The following is a 25,226-nucleotide window of genomic DNA, read 5'->3' as shown; positions in this document are numbered from 1 at the left end:
AGTATCATATCCACTGGAGCCACTTTTAAGAATTTCCATAATCTGATGCCAGCCTATTCACCCACCCTTATTTACCACTCTCCTCTTCAGGCAAGCAAGCCCACTCATGTTCTCTTGATCACATAATGATCACCACCATCTCAACACTTCACTTTGTTCTTCTGTCTATCCTCTGGCATTCGTCTAGATCAATTTCTCTACAGTGTATTCAGTTTCACAAAATCAGTAATATACTCATCTGTTAGAATGACAATTTTTCTGAAACTTGTTCCCCAATTGTTCTTCTGCAGAAGGCTTATCCTTCGTGAAACAATTGTTAGGACTGCCTACAAGCATTTCCTGTAATGTCTGTTGGAAACTGATTAAAGTTCTTAGTAATAGCATATATTTTTTAAGCATTTTCTCATAGACCCATATAATGATCTATAAGGTATATAGGGCCACAGAAATTACCTAGACCAATCTCTCATTCCACAGCTAGGAAAATATTTGGTCCAGCTTCTACAGTCAGTGGCGAGCCAAGACCATGCTATAATATAACCTCTTGTCTAATTTTAACTACTGCTACTCTGGCATTTCTTTCACAAAGGCCGACATTTCAAGTCTATTTAACAGCTGCTGGCATCTACCACTTGACTACTCAGGTTTGTCCCAAACCTACAACTTTCCCTAGCTATGTGACCTTGAGTTAGTTATTTAAACTATTCATGCCTCAGTCTCCCCCTTTGTGAAATGAGGATCACAGCTCCTACCTCTTAGGGTTGTTAGGAAACTTAAATGACAATATACCTGAAAAGTGCTTAGAGCAGTGTGTGGCACACAGTTAAAGCTCCATAAATGTTAGCCATCATTCCTATTTGGTAAATATTCTTTAACCCTGGTTCTTGCCAAAGGTACAAAATGTTCTCTTTTTTCTTTTTTATGCTACTTTGAGGAACAATTTATTTTTCCAAACTGAAATAAATACAAGACATTTGATGTGTTTACTTACTTTAATAGCACTACATTTACCATGTTGTCACCATGGAATGTAAATTCAGGTTAGACAAGAGAATTTCACAAGTACAGTAAAGCCTTCTGTAGTACACCAAAGTTTGTGTATGTCTGACCAGATTGCTCATAAATCATTAATCACTTCCATTACAGGTAATTCGTTCAATTTAATCTTTATAATTCGTACAGAGAAAATAAACATACTGCACACGTTTAAAAAGTGTTTTTCATTACTTTGCATTAGCACTTAAAATACATGTTTCTATTTCAAGATGACATTAAAAAATTATTCTAATATAACAGCAACAAAAATATAATTCTGCAATTACAAAAGAGCTAATCTGGGATCCATAATTAAGTTATTCTTATGTTTACAAGTAGGATTCTGAAATAAATACTACTTTCTAGCAGGCCTACTATCGGCATTTTAGGTTTGGCTACACACACACACACACACACACACATTTTCAGCTGTGGGGAGGCTTGTAACGTTGCGTGCCATGCACTGTTCTGAAAGCGTTCTTCAAGAGCCAACCAGCCCTAAAAACTGAAGCACTCTTTCAGTCCATGAGGCAGGCAGAAAAAAGTTAAATTAACAGGGGCAAATGGGATTCCCACATAACATCAAAAGCATGTGATATTCTGCAGCAACTGGGAGTACTTCGGGATTGGCATGTTGTCTTCTTTAGAACTAATTTCATCAGAAGGGTTTAACAAGGTGGACATTTTACCACTATCCAGTGCATTTGAAAGTGACATGTTTCTTAGGTGCTAACTTGATTCCTCTGAACAACAGAGTTAGTGAACTCTAGTCACTAGTAATTTAGTCAGCAGGCAAAACAAGCCTGCAAGAAAGGACGCCAATATGCAAGTTACCATGTTATTGTCTGACGCACTCAAACGATTTATTTTCAATACAAACATATAACCTCAATATGAGATGTCTTACTACAGCAAGCATCACCGACCAGACAAGACAGCATCTCCTCTAAGGCTTAGGTTTTGCCCAGAATTCCTGGTACATAGAATAGCCCATACCTAAAGAAAAAGAATGATAGTTAAGCATATTAGTATTTTTTCAATATTAAGACAATTAAAAACAGTTCACAAACAGGCTAAAAGTAGCATCCTTGCTAGCATGTGATGTTTATAAGGGGAACAAGACCCTAGGCTGCTCTTGCCTTCTTAAACAATTTAAATTTCTAACATTCTTTTCAGTTTCCCAAGCAGACTGAGGTTAGTGTGACTAGCTCAGACGGTTAAAATATTTGTTTTAGGGGTGGTCGGATGGCTCAGCTGGTTGGAGCGCGGGCTCTGAACAACATGGTTGCTGGTTCGATTCCTATGGGGGCCAGTGCGCTGCGCCCTCCACAACTAGATTGAAGACAACGAGCTGCCGCTGAGCTTCCAGAGGGGCAGCCGGATGGCTCAGTTGGTTAGAGTGCAGGCTCTCAACAAGGTTGCTGGTTCAATTCCCGAATGGGCTGGTGGGCTGTGCCCCTTGCAACTAAAGACTGAAAATGGTGACTGGACTTGGAGCTGAGCTGTGCCCTCCACAACTAGATTGAAGGACAACTACTTAGAGCTGATGGGCCCTGGAGAAACACAATGTACTCCAATATTTCCCAATAAAATTAAAAAAAAAATTTGTTTTCAAGGACAATCAATATTTATCTGGAACCTTTAGAAGGAGTCACTCTTGCTACACAACACCAGATAAAGTCAATTAATTATAAAGCCCATAAAAGCACGTAATACCTACATTAAAAAAATCTTTTCCACCTTCAAAACCTCAATAAAATAGTAATCATGTCTTTCCTAGATAATGGATCTTACTTCCAACCCTATTTGCATGTCTAGACTCATAAGGAAATAATAAACTCAGTGGACAGGATTGTCTCCTTCTTTCCTTCCCTCCCTCCCTCCTTCCCTCCCTCCCTCCCTCCCTCCCTCCCTCCCTCCCTCCCTCCTTCCTTCCTTCCAAATCTTAGTAAGATATTTCATACAGAGTAAAATTATGTCACTACTTGAACTATTTTTATTAATTCATTTTTTCCATGAGAATAAATATGTGATATTTGCAAACTGCTTCAAAGTTAGCTAAAAGTATCTACCTTCTTTTATTTACAAAAAAATCCAATGGGGAACCACAAATGTGAAAATTTCCTGCGGGACCTACCAAGAGTCATTGCTCCCACAACAAAGCCTTGGGCTGCCACGCGCATGTGGATCAGGTGAATGGACATTTTGGTATTTCCCCTGCTCTTCAACTTATATAATCCATACGCAACAATTGCTGCAAAACCTGCCATTCCTATAAAGCAAACAGTCACAAGTATGTCAGATACATGGGGGCAGGGAACCAAGATGATTTTACCATCAATCAATGTACTTTCTATTATTTTTACAAGGATGCTTTATGAGATCATTAATTAGCTAACATACACATCAAATTTTTAATTTTCTCCCTCAGAACAGAACTCCAGATCCAAAATTGGTAGCAAACAGTAGCCGATCAAAAAAGTTAAGATCTTCAAAATGTGGGCTTGTGAAGCCAGTAGATAAATTCCTTTAAGAGCACCAGGGGAACAAACTCTTCCTATCTGTCCTACTTCCCTCTCTGAAAGGAACAGTTAACATAACAGAAATGGTAATAAACCATAACTGTGATTACAACAGCTTTTTTTAAAGTCCTATGAGTCCTTCCAGCAAATCATTGAGACAGGGTGGTCTTGGGGGTCCCCCAACACATTCAATAAAACAAGAAGTCTAAATACACACAGAATTTTTATAATAAGACCTGTATCATGCCAATCTCAGCATATTTTAACAACATATGAAAAATATTTGAAAATAAATGATTTATGGATATGCTTGATGAACAAGCAGATCATACTTCAGCTGTGTTAAAGCATACAACACATTATTAGAACATCAAAGGCAAACTTACCAATGGGGACAAATGGTGCCTCTTTAGCTTTTCGGATAAGTTTAGATCCCTGATCTTCATCATATGAAGAAAGAGAAACATCTGAGTTGCTTGACATAGTGATTGAAGAATCTTCCTGAAAGAGAATTTCCATGAGGTTCTGCAATCAAAACCAACTAGAACAATAAATGGATGTACTTAAAATAATGCTAGTATATGCTATCCAAGAACTTTAAAAAATATTTTTATAAATCAACTGCATTTTTAATCCACAGCCACCTTTAGGGAGGGTTATATGTTTTTATCACCCCCTACTGTTTTGATGTTTCACCCATACAATCAATTCCTTTTTAGTACCACATTGTTAATAACAGTGAATTTTTAAAAATTACTTGTGTCTATTAAAATAGTTGCTATTAATTTCATGACTATCTTCATCCTTAGTCAACTTCAACTTGACAAGTTTAAGTTTACTCAAACAAACGAATAGTCCTTATTGCCTCTTCAATAGCATGTTGAAAATCCTACTAAATACTTTTGAGTAGTTAAGTGTAGTCTTTACTGCTTTCAACTGCAACTGACTTATTTGTTCCAAGATGCTACCAGGCTTCAGTTCTCACCTCTGAATAGTTTCCAACCTATTACACTAATCTCTATTATTGATGGTGGCTCTCTTTGGGGAAGATTATTCAGAATAGCCGAGATTTCCACTTAGCTCATTATTGACTCCTTTTAAGGACAAAGCTTTTATTTTAAATACTATTGCTAAAAATGTTTCCTTTTAAACATGACTTATGTTCGATTGAACTCTTAGTTTTTTGACTTAGGGTTATCATTTTTAACATTACTATAACATAAATTGAACTACCCTCAGGGTCTCCTTAATGAATATCACCTAAGCTTTAGCTGTCTTCCTTTACACATCATATATTCCCTGGGCTTCCCTCTTAAAAATTTATCTACTTTCTTTTATATTATTCCTTTAAGTGGTACCAAAAAAGGCAAGATATTGGCCCGATCATTATATGAATAAGGGGGCAGGAAAAAAATTTCATTTCCATTATCACAGAGACCAAAGGCTTCCTTCTCCCTTTTCAGTCATCTTTCTTCACACAGGAAGCTAGGAGGCGTTTCATCACAATGATGCAATAATAAATTCAATTTCACCTTAGTCACAGTAATTGTGTATATACTTCCTTCTTCACTGAGCTGATTTGAGCTGCCTATAAACTTTACCCATAGATAAAATAAGGGAGTCAAACATAGTATGTAAGTGTACAAGTCTCTGACTGGTATCAATTACAATAAACTCAAAAGTCAGCTGCCCATCCCACTACCCATATAAAATCTCAGTACCTTCACTTCTGGGTTTCTCATGGGCATCAATCATACTCCCTTCTCTAACAATATGTCTCATTCAACACTGCTATTCAAGGGGTGTTAGTAGTGGTTAAGGCCCTCAAATAAAATCCACCTCTAGAGGTGAGGCTTAGTACTTAGTTTGAAAAGTAAAATCATCCCTTCAAGTCCCCATCCCCACTGGGAAGAGTCTAATTCTGTCATCTGACAGAGAAGACAACCTTAATCCAGAGGAATTGTGCAGTATCACACATCTCAATTGGAGAAAACTCAGATTAGAACTAGTGTCTGTCCGTCTGTCTCTCTCTTTGTGCTCTATTACCTAATTGAATAAACCTCTACTTACTGAGCTTTTATTATATACAAGGTTCAAGAAGCTCAAGGTTCAGAACGTTCACTATATAGCTGAAAAGATAAAACAAACACTGAAATAAATAATGGTTCAAAAAGTAGATTTTTTTAAAAAGAGACATGACATAGTGTGATTACTTGCCAATAGCATAAGAGAGAGAATGAGAACTGAATTTAGAGTGTGATGTTTTTTAGCTAAGTAGCTTTGGGAAGTTTCACAGAAAAATATTTGAAATTGGCCTTTAAGAAACTACATAAACTGACAAGATGGAGATTAAACATTGTATTTATTTTAGGTTAGTATATGTTTATTAGTTGCCTTCATAACTAATCATAAGCTTCTCAAAGGCATAATTTTTATCACAAATTCTCCTTCCACCTCCCTTGCCAAACCCACATTCTAATCAATTAAACTTCTTATAGATGCTCTCTATACCTCCAAGCCTTTGCACAAGCTGATTCTTCTAACACTTCGCCTCCCTTTCCATCTCCTTCATATACTCTCTTTCCTGGCTCCTCCGGAAATTCTTTGATTCTCTAAGTTTATGACAATGTTTTGGTTATGCAGTCCCATACAACCCCACATTTTCTCTATAATAATTCTTTCTTATAAATGACTATGTCACTGTTTCTCTTGCTAGAATCCTTTAAGTCAGGAGGCTACACCTGCCCTTTGTATCTGTCTCCATTGCCTGGCAAAATGCTTCGCATGTAGAAAGTACACCAAAAAATGCTTGTTCAATAATTTGAAAGTAACATTTTTCTATAGTTAAAATCACTCTCAGGTAATTTATTTAGGAATATTATTTTTAAAAGCAAGAAAGTAGGTAGCTTTTCCTCTTAACCTCTCACATCTGGATCACTATAATTCTAAGAGGTCAATCGAGTTCAAGTTTTTTTTCATCCCAGAGGGAGGGGAATGGCTGTCTCTGTCCTGTATATGAGAGAACAGAAGAAAATCCACTGATCTCCATTCCTCACATATGATACAAACGCTGAAGTTTCTATGGGTCGACGTTTGGTCTGGCTTTCAGAAAGCAGTACCTAGAATAAGAATCAGGGTGTGGTCACTATTTGCTTTAAGTGACTAATGATGATTGGTCTCTGATTTCTGATCCACAACACTTTGTGTGAACATTTCAGGATAAAATTAATGAAGAGAAATATTAAAAATCCAACACTTACGTTAACTTGTATTTTATATCTTATACATTTAACAGTACTGTATTTATAACACTCCCTGAATATGAGGTTTTGATAATTCTCTTCCTAACTACCACCTAGAAGTTCCCCAACTATTCCTGATTTACAGCAAACTCAAAATGGTTAACTTTTAAAGGATCAGGGTTAGTAACTATAAATCATTTATTTTGAGAATAACAACCCAGATGACTAATTCATGCCAAAAGCCTTATTTTACATATGGAAAAAAGGTTAGGAAGGGTTATATGAACTGCTCAACAGCAGGAATACATTTCTGGTGGGGTAGGACTAGAATCCAGCTCTCCTGATACACCGACCAGCGTTCTTTTGATTGACAATATATTGCCAAGTCATCAGTCTTATGATGTTGGTATATTTTTAATATGAAAAATATTAAAATCTATTCCTTAACAGAAGCTGGCATCTCTCTTTGAATTGTAAAAAATATGCAAATCATGCCTAAAATTAAATGGAGCCTTATTCCCCAGAGACTTATCTAATAATTTCAAAGGATCTTTTTTTCACTAGCACTAGATTTTCCTTTATCGTTTTCTCATCCACCCACAGCAATTGACCGATATCTGTCAGAGAGTGGAACAGGTGCAAAAAGAGGCACCAGTAACCAGATATTCAAAGCCAACTTGGAAAACACAAATTATTCTGTACAATGCGTGAGATACTACTGAAGACCTTTTAAAATGCTTAAGAACCTACAAGAGACATAAGGGAGGAGGAGCTGCCCAGCATCAGGGGATGCAACAGACTGGAGGATCTTCACAGCCTGTCATTTTGGTCTCAGGAACGACTATCGAACAATGGTCTGAAATTTTGATTTTGCATCAGTTACCCATCAGCTCCTTTAAAAATGGCTGCCAAGGTCCCACGATACAGATTCTGATTCAGATGGTCTGGGGCAGGGCCCAAGGAATGTGGATTTTAATTAGTCCCCTCTAATGATTCTGGTCCACACGAGAAGTGAGAGAGGCCCTGGTGTACAGGACTCAAATGTGTTTGTCATGCTGGGGCCTGGTACCACCTCAACCTGTCAGAGTTTTTCATCCAAACCGTTCCTGCTCAAGTGCCTGGGTACTTCCGGAAGCACAGATGCCTTTGGTAGGAAGTACCCCGAAGAGGGAAACAACTGCTTCCCATACCGGTAATAAAAGAAGGGCGAGTAACACTGCCGAATCATTTCGGCTGCTCCCAGTTCTCAAGCCATGCTACGTACGTTTTGTAATCTCTAACCAGAAGAAACTTAAATTCCATCACAGATGCTTTCACAGGGCCTGAGGCCTTCTCACCTTCCTAGGGCAAGAGAGGGCCGCCGAGGGTGGGAAACGGGGGGTCGGGGAGCACAGGATCGCAGTGTGGTTTTACGCCCTGCCCTCAACCTTTCCACCTCCCTCCCCTCTCTCTTCCCGTGACCTTGTCAGGACTCCACGGCCGGAGCGCTCGCCCTCCCAGCCCCTCCTCGTCCGCCGCTCGGCTCCGCGCTCGGGGTCCGCTCCACGCTACGTGTTCCCGGGAGTCGGCCCCAGCCCCCGACGCGGTCACTCATTATCATCACTCATTATTGCCCCATCCGTCAGTCTTCCCTTTCAGCCACAATTCAATCTACAACTTGCTTCATCTCACTGGCTTCGTATCCTCTCACCCGACAGGGCGTCAAGCCACGTCTTTGAACCCCCAATCTCCCTGAACCACGAGGTCCGGCCTGACCCCCGCCAACTACACACGTAGCTCACCCCCTTCCTTCCAGGCCGCGATCCACTCTCAGCCCCGCGGCCCCCAACCCTCCTAAGACGCTCTCGGACGAGCCAAGAGCGGCCCCACTTCCTTCCACCCCACGGTAGGGCGACCCCCGCTCCCAATACCCCTTCACACTCCACTTACAAAGAATCACAGACTCCCTCAAACTTCAACCGGCTTCTGACCCCCGCCCGCGCGAGCCGTCTGGCCGGCTTCTCCCCGTCCCGCCCACAGCCGGCTCCAGCCAATCAGAAGCCAGGGAGCGGCACGCGGGGGCCGGGGCCGAGCCGGTGGGCGCGTGCCTGTCCGCGGTGGGTGGGGCGGCCCGGAGCGGGTCCCGGATTGGCTGGGTCGACGCGCTGCGGCTCCGGAACCCCGGATCTCGCGTAGCTGTCGCGTCAGCGGTGAGAGGTCGGCGTCCGGGATGTCCGTGAGGGTGTTTGGGCGCTCCTGGCCCCTGGCCGGGGCGTCCTTCAGATTTCTCTAGTCCTTTTCGCCTGGGGCGGCGGCGGCGGCGGCGAGCAACGTGAACGCCGGGTCCGGAGCGCGGGCCTGGCGGGGTCGGGGGTGCGGGGTTTCGACCGGGGCCAGTCCTTGGGAGGCTGCGGGTGAGGTGGGAGCCGGGTCCGGCCCTCAGGGGCACCGACCGCGGGGGCGGCGGAGCGGTCGATCCATTCCACTCCCCTGGTGGGTGTCTGTCACAAACGCCCTGTCGGGCCTCGGGGGGAACCCTTCGGGGAGCTTACGCAGTTGGGGACAGCCATTAATTGCCCGCACCGAGGCGCTGGAGCTGTGACCTCAGCCAGATCAGGGGAGGTTTCTGTGAGGAAAGAGCTGTCGGAGGCCCCTTGTGACAGTGAACTTCCGGGAACGGAGCCCCTTATTTGTTCGTGGAACAAGATAATCGGTAACTATTGGGCGAATGGATGTAAAGCTTCAACGACTGTACCGTATGTCTGACTAAATTAGAATCTCTTAGTATAACCACAAAACGAGGCAGATTGCCCCGTGCTGTCATACAGGTAGAAACTAAGTGCCATGAGCTTAGGATTTTGAACATCTTTTTGTCTCGTAATTGAGTTGAGACGCATGTAGGAAATATTCGTGTTATGTTTGATACATTTAAAACCCGGTACCTTGATATGCGGTCGGCCTTCAGCTGTTGAAAGGCACATATTTTGTCTGGTTCGTGCCAGTATCTCCTTGAACACTTTGGGTTCAGTAGGAGCCCAATAATGTTAAATGAAGAAAAGAGATAACCGATGGCAGTCACTGGAGGGCTTCAAAGATAATTAGGGGTAATCAAGGACTCATTTAGGAGCATTAAAACGATGAAAGAGCGTGGCACACTTGAATCTGAAGGTAAACCCGAAGTCGTTAAGTCTCTGTTCTGGAAATACAAAGGCTAATAGCGGCAGTCACCGCAGCATGTTTATTCCTGAGGGATTTATACAAATCAAAATAATGTTAGCTAATTTGCTGATTGCTAGACAATGGGACTTGGGGTCAGGCCGACCTAAATCCCATGTTGACCACAGACCAGCCATGACCTTGGGCTTTACCGCTCAAACCCACTTTCTCCATTTGTAAAATGGGCGTGATAGTAGTGATGGTTAAAGAGGGAATACATGTAGGGTGTTACTGAAAAGTGTTAGCTATTGCTTTAAAAATGTCCTGTGTCATACACTGTGTGGAGAAAACCAGGCCCTGCCCTATTTGTGTGAGAAAGCTCCGATCAGTATGTAGAAACTAAAGTCGTGGTACATGATGATGCTAAATATCTGAAACAATCAATTAAGGCAGATTATTTTATGGAGACCGTTCTGCTACACTTTATTCTATTTTATGCTACAAGAAAACAACAGTGGCCACCGACAACCTGTTACATCTCTCATACGTAATACAGACATAATTGGTAACAAATACACATGTATTATTCCATTCTCCTTACTCTATCATTTTGAAGTGTAGTTGATGCAGAAGACTAAACAATTATTTGAGTTATGTATTAAATTAACCCACCAGTAGTTTATAGAAAAAAGGCAGCACAAGAAGCATCTATCTGCCTGCTTTGCTAATTTCCCCTCGTTAGAGAGCCTCTAACTTTTCATATTCCAAGTAGTTGTCCCATATCTAAGGGAAATGGACTTCTAAACTCAGATATCTACGTAGGAGAGACCCAGCTTAAAGCTGCATTACCCTGTGTTAAAAATACTGTGTGATCTCTGTGGAATTTTGTCTAAAGTGTTAAACCTTTCAAGAAAATTGGTAATATCTGTGGGTATTTTTTAAAAAAATTTTTAAATTGGGGAACAGTGTGTTTCTCCAGGGCTTATCAGCTCTAAGTTGTCCTTCAATCTAGTTTTGAAGGGTGTAGCTCAGCTCCAAGTCAGTTGCCATTTTCAATCTTTAGTTGCCGGGGGCGCAGCCCACCATCCCATGTGGGAATTGAACCGGCAATAACCAGAAGCTCAATGGCAGTTCGTTGTCTTCAATCTAGTTGTGGAGGGCTCAGCTCACTGGCCCCTGTGGGAATCAAACCAGCAACCCTGTTGTTCAGAGCTCACGCTCTAACTGACTGAGCCATCCAGCCGCCCCATGTGGATATTTTAAAACTCGAGTTCGGAATCACTTTCAGCAATTACTGGGTGTGTATTTTGTGCCTGCGACTGTACTGGACTCAGAAATTAAAGACTCAGTACCTTCCCTGAAATAATTTAAAATCTGATAAGGTAGAAGAAACAGGTATAGAAAAACATGCAAGATAAGTCTATGATAAGTGCTTTGAATGGAAATTGAGGTAGATACAAGGAGTGAACAGTTTCAAAGAAGGCTTCTAGGGGCTGAGGCTGTGAGTGGGCTTTGAAGGATAATTAGCATGTAAATTAATTGGGAGAATTACAGAAAGGAAACTGGTCAAAGGAGTAGAGGTAGTGTTTGGGATTGTCATTCTGGCACAGAGGGTAGAGAGTGGGGCAAAGGCAAAAATTTGTGACTAAAGCAGAGTAAGAGTAATGGAAAGTAGGGTTTAAGCTACACGAGATAACTAATGCTAATTAAAGAACTTGAACAGTATGCTATCAGTGGCTCTTGAAGGTTTTGGAGCAGGATGTTGACAGGCAGAATGCTTTTGCGGTACTTGGTAGTGAAGTAGAATGGATAAGAAATGGAATATCAGTCAGAAAATAAAATAAAAAAAAACTGTTCAATATGTAGCTCATTATACTCTGTGTAGAGGCTGTATCCTTGGTCTGAAGGATATGGAAGGCTGCTATGTGCTATATGCAGTAGTGTGGTCTGTCTACCACTTTGACAACGACCCCTGCTTTGAAGCAGCAGTAGTCCTTACAGACCAGTCCCCAGGGAGAATTGGCTAGGGTCCAGACCATCATCAAGTTCCATGTTAGAGTGCTGCCCTGAAGGGCTACTCAAAATGTTACACCTGTGTACCTTTTGCACTTTGCAGAATCATGGACTAGTACTTACGCTGTGTGGTAACTTCCAGGCATGTTAATAGCATGGTTTAAAATTTTGTTTAAAACTTGCCTGAAAGGTAGGAGTTTTTAAGCAAACAAAAAATTCTTGGCAAAAAATAATTGGGCCCCTCCCTGGACTACTCATTCAAGTGTTTTATAAGAAATGCTTTTTTTCCCCCCAGCAGAAGGAGCAGCTGATAACCATATCAGACCATCATGTTTTGCTCAGGTTTAAGACAGTTTTTGTTTTTCACAGTTTATATATGCCAGAACATTAAGTCTGAAGGTGCCTGGTCCATCCCTCTGCCCTTTAGGAAGAATAGTTCTAAAACACCGTGTCAGAACTCTTTAGAGGGGAAAAGGCACTACCACCTTTTACATTTTATGAGAGGCAATACAATAGTGCTTAAGACCACAGACTCGGGAGTACACTTTGCTGCTTACTAGCAATGTGATAAGAGTAAGTTAATCACTCTGTGCCTCAGTTTCTTCATTTGTACAATAATAGGACCTACCTTTTAGGCTCTTGGCAAGGTTAAATGGTATGTAAAGCCCCAACATTGCCTGACACATAGTAAGTGCTACATGTATGAATAATTATGGCATTTCCATGGTGTGTATGTGTGTATGAATTCCTGTAGGTCCTACTTAGCTAACCTATAAACACAATTGATAGTTACGTGTGTGTGTGTGTGTGTGTGTATGCTTTGCATTTTAAGTCTTTTGGTTACAGAGGAATTCCATAAAAACCATAAATATAAGATGCTTACAACCAATATTTTAGCAGAGAAGAAGCAAGGAACCGTCAGGCACCTTTCATCTCTAGTCTACACTGTCTCCTACTTTTATATCATTGGTTTAGGTCAACCATGTGAAATGTTTTTCCTGTTAGTAACCAATGTGGCAGTAGGATTTGTGTGTCTATGTAGTGATATTTTCTTTAGTGAACAAAAATATTATACTTTAAATATCTTAGTCTTGAATTGATTTTTCCACTGATACACTTAGTATTATTTGTTATTGTTGTTTGGGGCAGCAGCATTCTTCTTAACAAATGCCAAGGAGCAAAACTGTGGTGGAGTGGAAGGGGGACTGGCCTGGGGCCCCAGGATCGCTACCATGCATGAAGTCAGAAGACATGGATTTGAATGCTTCTTAGCATTATGACCTTGAACACGTTATTTAGCCTCTTGGAACCTCAACTTTTTCAATCAACAAAATGGGGATATTAGTAAGTAACTTATAGGTTTGGCATTGTGTGATCTAAATAACCTTGTATAAGACACCAAAACTAGTGCTTGGGACAGAAGAGACACTAGTATGTTCTGCTCTCCAAACCAGCCCCCTTCCTCTTCCTGCCATATTCCTAAGCACTAACGAGCAATGCAACCTCAAACTCAACACTTTTCTTCTCTAGGGTTTCCTGAACCCTGCTGTCAGTCATCCTCTCATTTATCTTTGCTCAGGGTCACCTTCCGTTCCCCCGATACCCCCACTAACCCTTTTCACTGAGAGCATTGAGAAATTCTGGCACCTTTCTCCCTTCTTGCCCCCACCTCTAGACTTGCCTGCAACCATATCAGTCATTTCTTCTGGTCTTGGGTACCCTCCTCCTACTGCACACCAATCAACTCCTGTGCTCTGGATTCCATCATTTCTTTCCACCTAATCTATCAGCTGTTTGCTCTCCCACCTGTAATTCTGTGCTCTTGCTAGCTCGCTTGCTACAGGCTTGTCATATTCAAGACTCTTCTGCTTATAAAAAACCCCTTCCTAGCTTCTTCATCCTTCTTCTGATTGTTGCTCTATTTTCTTTCTCCCTGACTTAGGAGGTAAAAAGTGTTCATATTATCTCCACATTTTCCCACCCCCCATTCACTTGACACACTATTTCTATTTCTATTTCTGTTTCTATTTCTGTCACACTACAGAAACTGCAATAGTGAAGGACATAATTCAGTGGACATAATTCCGTTTCTCAGCCCATACCTAACTTGACTCCTCTATCTTATTTGACACCATGCATCTTCCCTTGATACCTTTCTTTTGGTTCTCCCTCGAGTTTGGCCATACTTTCTTCTCTGCTGTCACTGAATTCACTTCCTCTGTCCCTTAAATATTGGTGTTTTCCAGGATTCTATGCTCACTCTCTTTCCTTCTTACTCTTGAAGTAATCTCATGTACCCTAATAGTTTTTTGCCCTCATCTGTCTACTGATGTTCTCTTCTCTCTCTGCCATATTTCTAGCCTGAGCTCCAGAACTATATACTCAATTGTGTGTTGGACATCACAGATTCCACAGCATGTCCATAGTGAACTGAATTAACCATCTCTCTCCTCTCCTTCCCCCGCTCTGTAAAATTACACCCACCTCCTGTAATTTTTCCTAAACTCTTTGACTTGGCTGATGGAACTGCTATGCATCCCATTAAACAAACGTGAAACTTAGGCAAATCCCTGGTGCCAGCCAGTGACATCTGAGCAGAGAACTGAATGACGAGGGGCCAGTCCTATGATCTAGGGGAAGATCTATGGCAGAGATGAGACTTCACTCATACTACTGTGCTCTGACCAGACTGGCCCAGATTTGCCTGATTCATGTATGCAGTGATGTTGAGAGGATCATTTACACAGGATAGCACTTCAACAGATTAAATAAGGAAATACATTTGCATCATTTTAGATTTGACACAAGACTGTTTTCACTGACTGTGTTTTCAAAAAACACCTGTGACGTTGTCACTGAAAAATGGATCTTGGATTTATTGCAGCTCCTCAAAATTCCTTTTTGTTCTTCCTCTTAGTTATTTGGGGCTGGGGTTGGGGGGATGGGCACGCGGAGTGATGGGCACAGAACTTTCGTAACTTAGCAGAAGTCTTTTTGCCTCTTTGCCTTGTTTTGAAGGCATTTAGTTTTGGGATTAACAAAACCATCTATTCTTAAAAATTTACATAATTTTATTTTCTTATTTTGTTTTGACTTTTATTTATTTTAAGTGTGTTTTTCCAGGACCCATCAGCTGCACGTCAAGTAGTTGTTTCAACCTAGTTGTGGAGGGCGCAGCTCACACTGGCCCATGTGGGGATCGAACTGGCAACCCTGGTGTTAGAGCATCGCGCTCTAACCAATTGAGCTAACCAGCCGCCCAAAATTTACATAATTTTAAATCTCATATATTTTATTAATAAATGTCTTTCAGTAGAGAATGAGTAGGCAGAATTTAGTCTTTTTAATATTCAGTTTTATGTGGTTTATATCCTCATTTTAAAAATGAGAAAATTTGTCATATCATGAACGTAACTAAAAAGCTTGACTCATGTTTATAATCTGTGTTTGTGCAGGTATGAGACTAGATTACATAGAAACAGAATCGATTACTAGAAGTAATAGCTTCCTGTTTACCACAGGCAAACAGCTCTTTCCGCCGGAAAGGATAGACATGATTTTTCACCTGGGCCCCCTCGCTGCTTCCTGCCACCTGGTACGATGTGAAGCTCTGTGGTTATGCACCAAGCACCTCTGTTACGTTTTCACCCATGGCACCTGGTGTTCTGCACGTAGGAGGCCTCCAGTAAATACTGGTTGGATGACTCAGGCTGTGTAATTGCAGAGGTGAATACCTGAGTTCAGTGACACAGGCTGTTCAGGGCCTGTGGGCTCCTGTGGCACCTTAATTCTCTTGGTCACCCATCATTTACACACTTTGGAAAAGAACCCCCCTCACTTCTCCTCCACTGCTCAGATATTGATTGCCTCTCTGCTTTCTCCCACTCTGTCTTTCTCCACAATGATTTAGGGCTATTTTTACAGTCTGCTAATTCTCTGAGAAGGAGGTGCCTCTTCTGGGAGACATGGCCATACTCAATGGCACTGCAAATAGGTTTTTATTGACTGATCGCCAGGCTCTCCAAGTCATTTCGCCCTCACACTGAGTGCGAGGCACCATCTGTTTATCTTGATGGCTTAATGAATTGAGGGCTCATAAATATAGCTGACATCTAAATTAGATCCAAATCACACTAAGGACAGGATAATGGTCTCTTTCGCCAGAAATGGATGGACAAATTACTTTGATAGCTCTGGAAGAAAAATGGATTATGCAGGCAGCCACTTCACCCAGATTGGTGGCCCTGAGTGGCTGATGGCTTTTGCTCAGGGACAGCAACCTGTCTGCCCCGTTTCAGGGAAAACCGGAAAAGAAAGATTATCTGCCTGACCCAAGTTCACTCAGTGAGTCAGCAGTCAAGTGCTGGCCATCAAATCCTTCTGCTACTTTGCTTTATAAAGACCAGAAAAGTCTTTCAAGGATGATGAGTATTAAAGTAACCATTAAAAAAGTGAGCTAGTAGCCTGGGCCTGTTGCCTAGGACAGTATGGCTGATGAGACGGAAATCGCAGGCAGTGAGACGGCCAAGTGTTAAGCGTACTGTGCACGTTGTGATTTCTCTAGAAACTGGGTGGGCTGTTGCTGAACAGCCATTCACCAGGAGTTTAAAAGGACCTACTACCACGTTTTGCTCATTTGCTCTTACAGTTAGCTGGGATGTGGAATCCTTGTGATCCATGGGCTGTAGTGAGTGAGTTGTTCCCGGCAGCCTGCTGTACACTACCGCGTGCTCAGAGCCTGCCGTTCTCTAGGCACGCTCCTACACGCTTGGAACAGTAAAGTGTCTGATCATTAAAAGAGCTCCATGAAGTAAATACTATTACCCGCATTCTACACACGAGGAAACATTCAGCATGGTGAAGTTACTTGCTTAGGTTTCCACAGAGTCGGAGGCGGGACTTGAACCCAGTCCTGTTTAGCTCATACTCTTTCTAGAACGCTCCAGTCCCTCTCTGTGCTTCCTTTTCCCTGCCAGTGCCTGTTTTCTCTCTTCCTTCCATTTCCCCTGTCAGAATCCTTATCAATCACAACTTTCATTTTGAAATATGTATATTTCAAACTACACACACACACACACAGTTGCCCACGGGGTCTTAAGATTCTTAGACTCCCAGCCCAAGTGTTTGCTAGTAAATAGCTCCACTTCACAGGTATAGTAACGCCTTCTTTAGGTGGGTAAACATCTCTTAACCTGAGAAACTTTAGAATATAGCATAGAAATATTGAAGAGAAGAGACCCACTAGTATTAATAATTTTTTGTGTTAAGAGAGTAGCTATTCATAGTTGATGTTTTTTATATATTTGTCACAGGAGGGTGGGTTTGGTTTGGTAGTATGACCTCTTTGTAGCTGATTTGAAATGTCTGAGCAATACAGATTTTTTATTTTAAGGTGAAATCTTACTAAATTATTTGTAATATCGAAACATCTAACACACCTTTAAATTCCTAATATTTGTAAGTTTGGTGTATTAGATTTGTAAGTTTGAATTTCTGCCCAGGAAAGCTTTGTTCATTAAGTTTAAGCAGTTGAGGTACATAAAGGGAAATGCTTGAGATGAAGCAGTCTGCTGTATAAATATTCATAAGCACCTTTCCCGTTCCAATCCCTAGCCCCTAGTCTCTTTCCAATGGAAGAACAACCACAGAGCCTACAAAGTGGGGCCCAGTATAGAAAAGGCTGCTGGACACTAGCAGGTTGCCATCCTGCCGTATCTATTCATAACCTCCACCAAGACGGGCAACCTGCTGTCCCCAGGTCCCTCCTTCCTCGCCCTGCCTGTCAGAGCCGGCATCTTAGTTAGCACAGTTGGATGAAGGAGCATGATAGAATTAAAAATTGCTAGGCCTGCCCCTGCCCCTCCAGTTTATTGGTTTTTTTGTTGTGGGCACTGACTTTCTTCTGTCATTGCATTCGTGGGGAATGCACTCTGTAAGAGACGATCCCAGCATTAGAAGCCGTCCACTGGGTCTGAGCAGTTGTCATGCTTATTCTCTGGGTAGCCTAAGGCGACCTCTACTGGAAGGCACATGCTACCACAGAAGAAGAATTGCTCCAAAAATGTGTTCCTCTTTGGAAAAAGAAAGACTCATATCTAAACTGAGAATGATGTTCTCATTTTATGGGACAGCTTTTCCAACATGTGTATAAATTACAAACCACACATTCCTTCCAACATCCAAAACTCTGGTGAGACAGAATCAAGATTATGGCACTAAACAAAACCTAGCACTAAAACTTGGAAACAAGCAGGCTTTCCACAGTGTGAAGCCCTTCCGAGGATCAAGATGAACTCTAATGTTGCAAAGCCTACAATCCATCAGATCTTGGAACTCAGGCCGTAACAACATCGTTATGTAGCTGGTATTCCAGTAGTGTCACTCTCACCCTGAGAACTTTCTTGTCTGTTACTATCTTGTTGTCAAGAACTCACTATGTCCTGGGTTCCTTTGCAGCCCAGGCCGCCCTAGACTCCAGACAGCACATATGATCCAGCAGGATACAGGCTCTGTGAAGAGGAAATGTCAAGAAAGAACACAGATGGAAAGAGCCCTGTGATGTTCTCTTGGCCATCCCCATGACTTGGGCTCTACATCATCCTTGAGGATACAGGGTGACAAGCTACAACTACATCAAAACTGATAACAAACAAGGGAAATCTGGATGCAATTCACAGAGTGCCGAAGCCCTGTGGCAGCTTTAGCGTAGAAAATGGGGTTTCTGTGTGGTATTTAATATGGACTGAGTGAAGGTCACAAAGAAGATCGTAGCATTGTGTGGAGATGCCAGATAAATAACCTCAAGTCCAGTGTGTGAAAAGGGAGACTGCTGGACTGATACTGTAGGATTCCTAAGTATTTACCCTGCTCACCACCACAGTTTTCTGCTGTACATCAGGGCGGTCCTCCTTCCCCGCCCCTTTCCAGCAGAGCTCTCTCCTTCAAACGTCTTTTGCAGCAGTGACCCTGACCTCCAATAGTTAGTGCACAGCAGACTTTAGCATTGTCTCGCATTTTCTGATGGCTGCGCATTCCACCTCTGGGACAGTGTACTAGAGGCTGTAAAAGTTCCCCCACCTAAAGACCACCCAAGACATGGATCCTCCCTGACACAGTGTGTGTGTGTGTGTGTGTGTGTGTGTGTGTGTGTGTCAGATGCTTTGGAAAATGGAGAACTCCTCGCTTTTAGGAACATTTGGTTTTATGTCTTTTTCTAGCTCTGATCCTTGGAACAGGGATTTTTGAACTTGAGAGGCCCGTTGTAAAACCTGTGGGGATTCTAGAACAAGGCCCAGTGCAACTAGGGATGCCACTGGGGCTCCACAAACTGAGGGGTTGTCTCCTGCCTCTGTGAAGTATAAGGTAACTCATGAACTTTGTGGCTCCAGGTAGATAAAAAAAGAAACCTTAAAATCAAAGAAATATCCCGGGTTCTTCACTCTGGAACAGAGGAGTAAATCCTTCAGCTGATTCAGGTCGACCCTGGACACTGGTGAACAGTTATTAAAAGTTACTAATCACAAATTAATTATCCTGATTGCAAGATGAGTGCTCTGTGTGTTTGTTATGCTATTTAGGGTTTGCTTGTTAGGTTACATTAAACAATCCTCCCTCCCAACTCTGAACTTCACGAAAGGCCAGACAAGCGAGCCTCTGAGGAGAGAAAAACAAAACCAAGACTATGTGAAATTATTTATAGCCTGAAAGGGCATATTTACTGCCTACTAGATATAGATGGTACATCTATCAAAGGGAGAATAAAAAGAGGGAAACAGCCCCCTATAATCCCCAAAACTTCATGTCATTTATTCGGGAAGATAAACTCTGGAATTAGCTGGAATCCTTAACGTTTGACTCTATGCACAGAATCTGTAACCCTCCTTATGTATCTTCAATGTTTTACTGGACATACACTCTGACCTCTTTCAAAATGTACATTATCAGAACCCCCTTTCAGTAGCCTTCTGAAGTTTCCTAATACAGGTTCGTTGATCATAGGCCTAAATGTAAAACCTAACATAAAATTTCTAGAAGAAAACGTAGAAGATAGTCTTTGTGACCTTAGGGTGAGCAAAAATTTCTTAAATAAGGCACAAAAAGTGCAGTCCATAAAAGAAAAAAAATGAATTGTTTGGACTTTACCAAAATTAGGAACCTCTGCTCTTCAAAAGACACTGTTAAGACAATAAAAACATAGTCGCAGACTAGGAGAAAACATTTGCAGATTGTATATCTGATGAAGGACTTGTTTCAAAGATACATATAGAGCCCTCTATACTCAATAGAAGAAAACAAACAGCCCATTTTTTTTAAAAAAGGGCAAAATATTTGAAAAGACACTTCCCCAAAGAAGATGGATGGCAAGTAAACATAAAAAAATGTGTTCAACATCGTTAGATCTTAAGGAAATGCAAATTAAAACCACAATGAAATACTGTTTCACACTTACTAGAATGGCTAAAAATAAAGACTGACCAAGCATTTAGAAAGATGTGGAGTAATTGGAACTTTCAGATTTTGCTGGTAGGGATGCGAAATGGTACAGCCACTTCTGGAAAACAGTTTGCCTCATTTCTCACACAGGTAAACCTTACCATCCAACCTAGCCATCCCATTCCTAGTATTTATTTACCCAAGTGAAACGAAAACCTATATTCATGCAAAAGTCTGTACATGAATATTGATAACAGCTTTATTTGTAATCACAAAAAACGAAACAAACCAAATGCCCCTCAAGTGCAGAGTGGATAAACAAACTGATACATCCATAAAAGGTGTTGGAGGAAATGAATTTGGTCCAATCACTTTGAAAAACTGTTTACCTAGCAGGATTTACCAAAGTCAAGCATATACCCCACCGACTGCACTCCTAGAGACATAGCCAATAGAAATGTGTAATACGTTTGCCAAAAAGCTTATGAACAAGAAAGTTCATAGCAGTACTGCTTGTAATAACCCTGTAATAGTCTGACTCCAGTTTTGATGTTAGACCACTGACAGCCTTCAAGCCCTATCAGTCCCCTTTTCCTTTTTGCCCTCCACCTGTACATGCTGATAAGAAAACCCAGGTGCTTCTTTCCTTGGCATGGGAGGGAAGTTCAAACCACACAAACTCCAGCCTGTGGGAGACGGAGGCTTCCTCCTGGACCCCCCACCCACAGCCAGTATAAGCACTAGATCCACTAGCCCTTCTGCTCAAGCCAAACAGACTGGCTTGAGTGTGGGCCCTGCTCTCTCAGAAAGCCTCACTATGTGAGTAATAAATCTTTTAAACCCTCTTGAATGTGTTGCATCGTCAGTTTCCAGCTCTGAACCAATTTTGGATGGGTGGAGGCCTGGATACCACCCTCTTGGAGGAGCAACCACAAAGTAACCCCCAAACTGGAAACTATTCAAAGACTGAGTCAACAGATAAATAGACAAATTAATTATTGCATATTCACCCAAGGGAACCTATAGGGCAATGAGAATGAATGAACTACAACTGCATGTAATCTCGCAAACGTAATGTTGAACAAAATAAACCAAAAAAAGACTATATTCTGTATGAGTACATTTAAATAAAGGTGAAGCTAACCTATGATATTAAAAGTCAGGATAGTCACCACCATTCTTATTAGAGTAGTAGGTTACTGGAAAGGAGCACAAAGGAGGCACTTTATGCTGGGATCAATTTAAGGAAAAATAAAATGAGCAGTGTAAGGCGGAGGGGGGCAACTCTTGAGTGAAGAGTTCTGGTTCTGCCCCTGGTTGGGCTGACAGATTGAGAGTGCGTACCAGCCCCACCCAGTGGACAAATGTGGAAGCGCATGCCGATGCTTAGGGAGATGACTGGCTTTTCCTGGGAGCATGATGTGTCGGCCATTTTTGGGAGTGGGGTATGTATTTGGGGCTCAAAAATGGGATAGTTTCTAAGAAGGGTATGAAGTTAGCCTTTCTGTCCAACTACAGGGAGCTGGGCTCAGCCAGGCTGAGGGGACAAATGACTTCTCTGACAGGAGAGGTAGGAAGCCAAGGGAAATGTGGACTGTATTCCAGCGAAGGGCTCCACTATCCCCAGGCTTTATCTGCCTCACCAGGCAGTCTAGGCTGGGTTTGGACATCACCTTTACCCGGTGCTAGATGCTAATCCAGTAAGGTAGGTAGTAATCCCCATTCTACAGGTGAGGGAACTGAGGCCTGGGTCATTTGGCTTCTACTCGTAAATGGCAGAATTAAGTTTTGAATTCGGGTCTGCCTGACTCCCAACCTGGATCTGAACCATGATTCTCTATGTAGTGTCTTAACCTTTTTTGTGCCATGGTTCCTGCAGGCAGTCTGGTGAAGTCTGTGGGCCCATCTTATAATAATCTTTTTTAAAAGTATAAAACAAAATGCATAAGATTACCAATCCTATTGAAATTGCCAAGAAATGTTAGTCCTATAAATATACAGATACGTAGGCGTTTTTTCAGTTGTGGCATGGTATGTGCTGTATGTGCCTCTTTATTGATGTCTTGAATGCAAGATCTAGCAGTGGGTTTGAAAACAACCAGAATTTCCAGGAAATGATGAGTATAAATATTTCTGTTTCAATGGTGATGTGAAATGCAACTATTAGTGTTTTTCCTGGTGACAAAGTCATGGGTGACATTCCACTTGAAGGAAATGTTGAATTTCCAGCACAGGTCAGTGAAAATAAGGATGTGATCTTGTTCCCATCTAAGTTTACAGGCCTCCTGCATATCAGGTGTGGGTCCACAGGGGATCTGTGGACCCTAGGTTAAGACTCCTTGATTCTGTTGCCTCTGACTCATCTCCCCTTTCTCCTGACTATTCCAGGGCTTCATTGGGAACCAGCCTGTGAGCTGATAACTCAGCAAAGAGTACCGGGTATTTGTTAAACAACAAGGGAAGATCCCAGGGCTCGAGAGGCACTTACTGAAAGGCCCCCGATGCCTCAGACAGACTTTGGACCCAGAGATACACAGAGGAATAAGATGCAGCCTTCCCTTCAAGAAGCCCCCAGCTGGGTGGAGGCATGTTCTCCAGGTAATTTAGGATTAATCTCCAAAGGAATTAAACAGGCAAGAAGTGAGTGCTTTGGGAACAGAGGAGGAACAATCCAATGGGCTGAGCAGTCCAGGAAGATGTCCTATCAGAGACAACACTAGGGCTGAGATTGGGGGTGGGCAGCTTCCAAGGCGGGCAGTACAACGTAGTTACACAGGCTCTGTTTTCAGACGGCTCCATCACTTTCTAGCTATGGGCAAGTCTACCAGATTTCTCCATATCTCAGTTTCCTCATCTGTAAAATGGGGTGACTCTTAACACTTCATAGGCTTGGTGTGAAAATTAAATGAGTTTAAATGCTGTTAGCCATGATAATGGTGCTGATTATTATTGGAGAGAGGGACAGACAGAAAGAGGAAGACTTGTCGAGGTTAGGGACAACTTGAGCTACACAGAGGCTGGATTGTTTTCTTATGAAAGTAGCAGGGAAGGGAGGGCCACTGGCTCAAAGATTTAAGGTGGAACAAGGAAAGCATGTTTTATTTTCATCATTATGTTTTTGTTTCATTTTACATTGGGGAATAACAAGAAAACCTTTGATTTCACCGAGAGTACTTATAAGACAGTGTTACACAGGCTCCGTTTTCAAGTGATTAGTTGATTTAGACAGAATCTTCATACAATAATACATAATACAGGTGGTGTGGAGATGTGGCAAAAAATGTAAGCGTGGTGGCAGTGCCTGGTTTGAATGACTTGGTCAGGAGGTAGGGACCACCTTCGCTTCATGGAATTTTCGAGATTCTCCTGGCCCAGCCCAGTGATCCTTGCGGTCCTTAATGGGACACTGAGGCTGGCAGCAAGCACACAGTATTGAGGAAAAGCTCAGAAGTACTGTTCACACCCTTTCATCTTTGGATACACTCCATGACAGTATTTTAAACGGTAGGTCACCACCCAGAAGCGGGTTATGAAATCAGCTAATAGGCCATGTCCAGCATTTAAAAAACATGAAATAAAATAGAACAGAAAATTTGAAAGTGCACTGTGAGTAGTTAGGATAATTATTACTTGGTGAAAACAGACCACCAGGTAAAGTGCTTTTCTTACTGTCAGTTACAGGCAAAAGTCCAAGTTCTAGTCTAAGTTCTGCTCCTGCCCTACTATCTTGCGGGGTGGTCCCCATAGTCTACGAGCCACGAAGGCAAATTAATTTTGCTGGGTGGCCAACTGAGATATTCAACTGGCATGTTTATGCTCAGAGGTCTGATGCAGCCAGTGTTCCTGAGCCTATTTAAATACCCAGAGGAGGGAAGGCTGGGAGCCGGCCAAAGAGGCCCCTGGGGCTTTTCACAGGCTCCTTCCTTATCTCATCACAATGTTCTTTTTCCATATTTTCAATCCACACCCAGTCCTCTGCTTTCAAATGTTCCTTCACATTTTTCAGTTACAGCATTTCTTTATCTTGCCTGTTTCCTCATTTTGGGCCATACTTCCCATGGTGGTATGTGAGTGGAGCATGTGCTCAGCCTGAGGCAGCCTGTTTGGTTCTGCCCACCTCTCCTGGGACCCTCTGCCCTTTGGAGCTGGAGGAGGCACCGTGGTCCTCTGTAGATCTCAGAGGTTCAGCCGCCGGATTTGGTTCAGCAGTTTACTCCCATCAACTTTCCCCAGGGGGGACAATCCTTGGATAGAGTATGTATGTAACTATCTTAACAGACCCCGAGACAAAGATTTAAGTGGAAATTTCAGTTTGAGCTACAGAAGTCACCTCTTATCTCTGGAGGATATGTTCCAAGAACCCCCAGTGGATACCTGAAACCACAGATAGTACCAAACCCTTTATATACTGTTTTTTTCCCCCTATACATACATAGCTATGATAAAGTTTAATTTATAAATTGGTCACAGCAAGAGCTTAACAACAGTAACTAATCATCAAAGAGAACAATTATAACAATATACTGTACTAAAAGTTACGTGACTGTGGTCTCAAAATATTGGACTGTGTTCACCCTTGTTGTGATGACGTGAGATGACACAGTGTCTGTGTGATGAGATGGAGTGAGGTGAGTGACATAGGCAGTATGACATAGTGTTAGGGTTACCTGACTGCAGGTGCTGTGATACTAAGACAGGCGAGCTGATAACTGAGACGGCTGCTAAGTGACACACGGGCAGGTAGCATGCACGGCATGGAGACACTGGACAAAGAGATGACTGATGTCCGAGGTGGGATGGAGCAGGGTGGTGTGAGATTTCATCACACTACTCAGAATGGCACACA

At 42.2% G+C, this 25,226-nt stretch overlaps 2 protein-coding genes across 4 annotated transcripts in view; one reads left to right on the top strand and one right to left on the bottom strand.

Annotated features, from left to right (window-relative positions):
* Window positions 1-973: 973 nt before the first annotated feature.
* On the bottom strand, window positions 974-9,044 carry HIGD1A (HIG1 hypoxia inducible domain family member 1A). Of its 2 annotated transcripts, none has more exons than XM_019727528.3 (4): window positions 8,729-9,044; window positions 3,944-4,058; window positions 3,173-3,307; window positions 974-2,031 (listed from the first exon to the last, which is right to left on the bottom strand). In XM_019727528.3, the coding sequence occupies exons 2-4, from the start codon at window positions 4,038-4,040 to the stop codon at window positions 1,982-1,984; spliced, it is 282 nt and encodes a 93-aa protein (XP_019583087.1). In that variant the 5' UTR covers window positions 4,041-4,058; window positions 8,729-9,044; the 3' UTR covers window positions 974-1,981. The 2 variants fall into 2 exon arrangements, with proteins under 2 accessions (XP_019583087.1, XP_074168648.1); XM_074312547.2 differs by lacking the exon at window positions 8,729-9,044 and adding an exon at window positions 5,628-5,657.
* The window catches only part of ACKR2 (atypical chemokine receptor 2), a 39,030-nt gene continuing 22,765 nt past the window's right edge, over window positions 8,962-25,226 (top strand). Inside the window, exons 1-2 of one of the 2 annotated variants that reach the window (XM_019727520.3) lie at window positions 8,962-9,491; window positions 22,769-22,978. The gene's annotated coding sequence lies outside the window, so the exon portion shown is untranslated. The remainder of the gene's footprint in view (window positions 9,492-22,768; window positions 22,979-25,226) is intronic. The other variant, XM_019727519.3, reaches the window with a different exon arrangement.

Source organism: Rhinolophus sinicus, chromosome 5, assembly GCF_057876585.1.
Source record: "Rhinolophus sinicus isolate RSI-liver-muscle chromosome 5, RSI-T2T, whole genome shotgun sequence".
Taxonomy (NCBI): Eukaryota; Metazoa; Chordata; class Mammalia; order Chiroptera; family Rhinolophidae; genus Rhinolophus; species Rhinolophus sinicus.
Note: the sequence above shows the minus strand (reverse complement) of the source record. Positions and strands in the feature narration are given on the sequence as shown.

What these genes read in the sequence shown, in the direction of transcription:
- HIGD1A (XM_019727528.3), bottom strand. Translation starts at nt 4,040, where the DNA reads ATGTCAAGCAACTCAGATGTTTCTCTTTCTTCATATGATGAAGATCAG. An exon ending in GGCACCATTTGTCCCCATTG is followed by an intron (nt 3,308 to 3,943) that starts GTAAGTTTGCCT and finishes TTTGCTTTATAG; the next exon opens with GAATGGCAGGTTTTGCAGCA. An exon ending in TGTGGGAGCAATGACTCTTG is followed by an intron (nt 2,032 to 3,172) that starts GTAGGTCCCGCA and finishes CTTTTTCTTTAG; the next exon opens with GTATGGGCTATTCTATGTAC.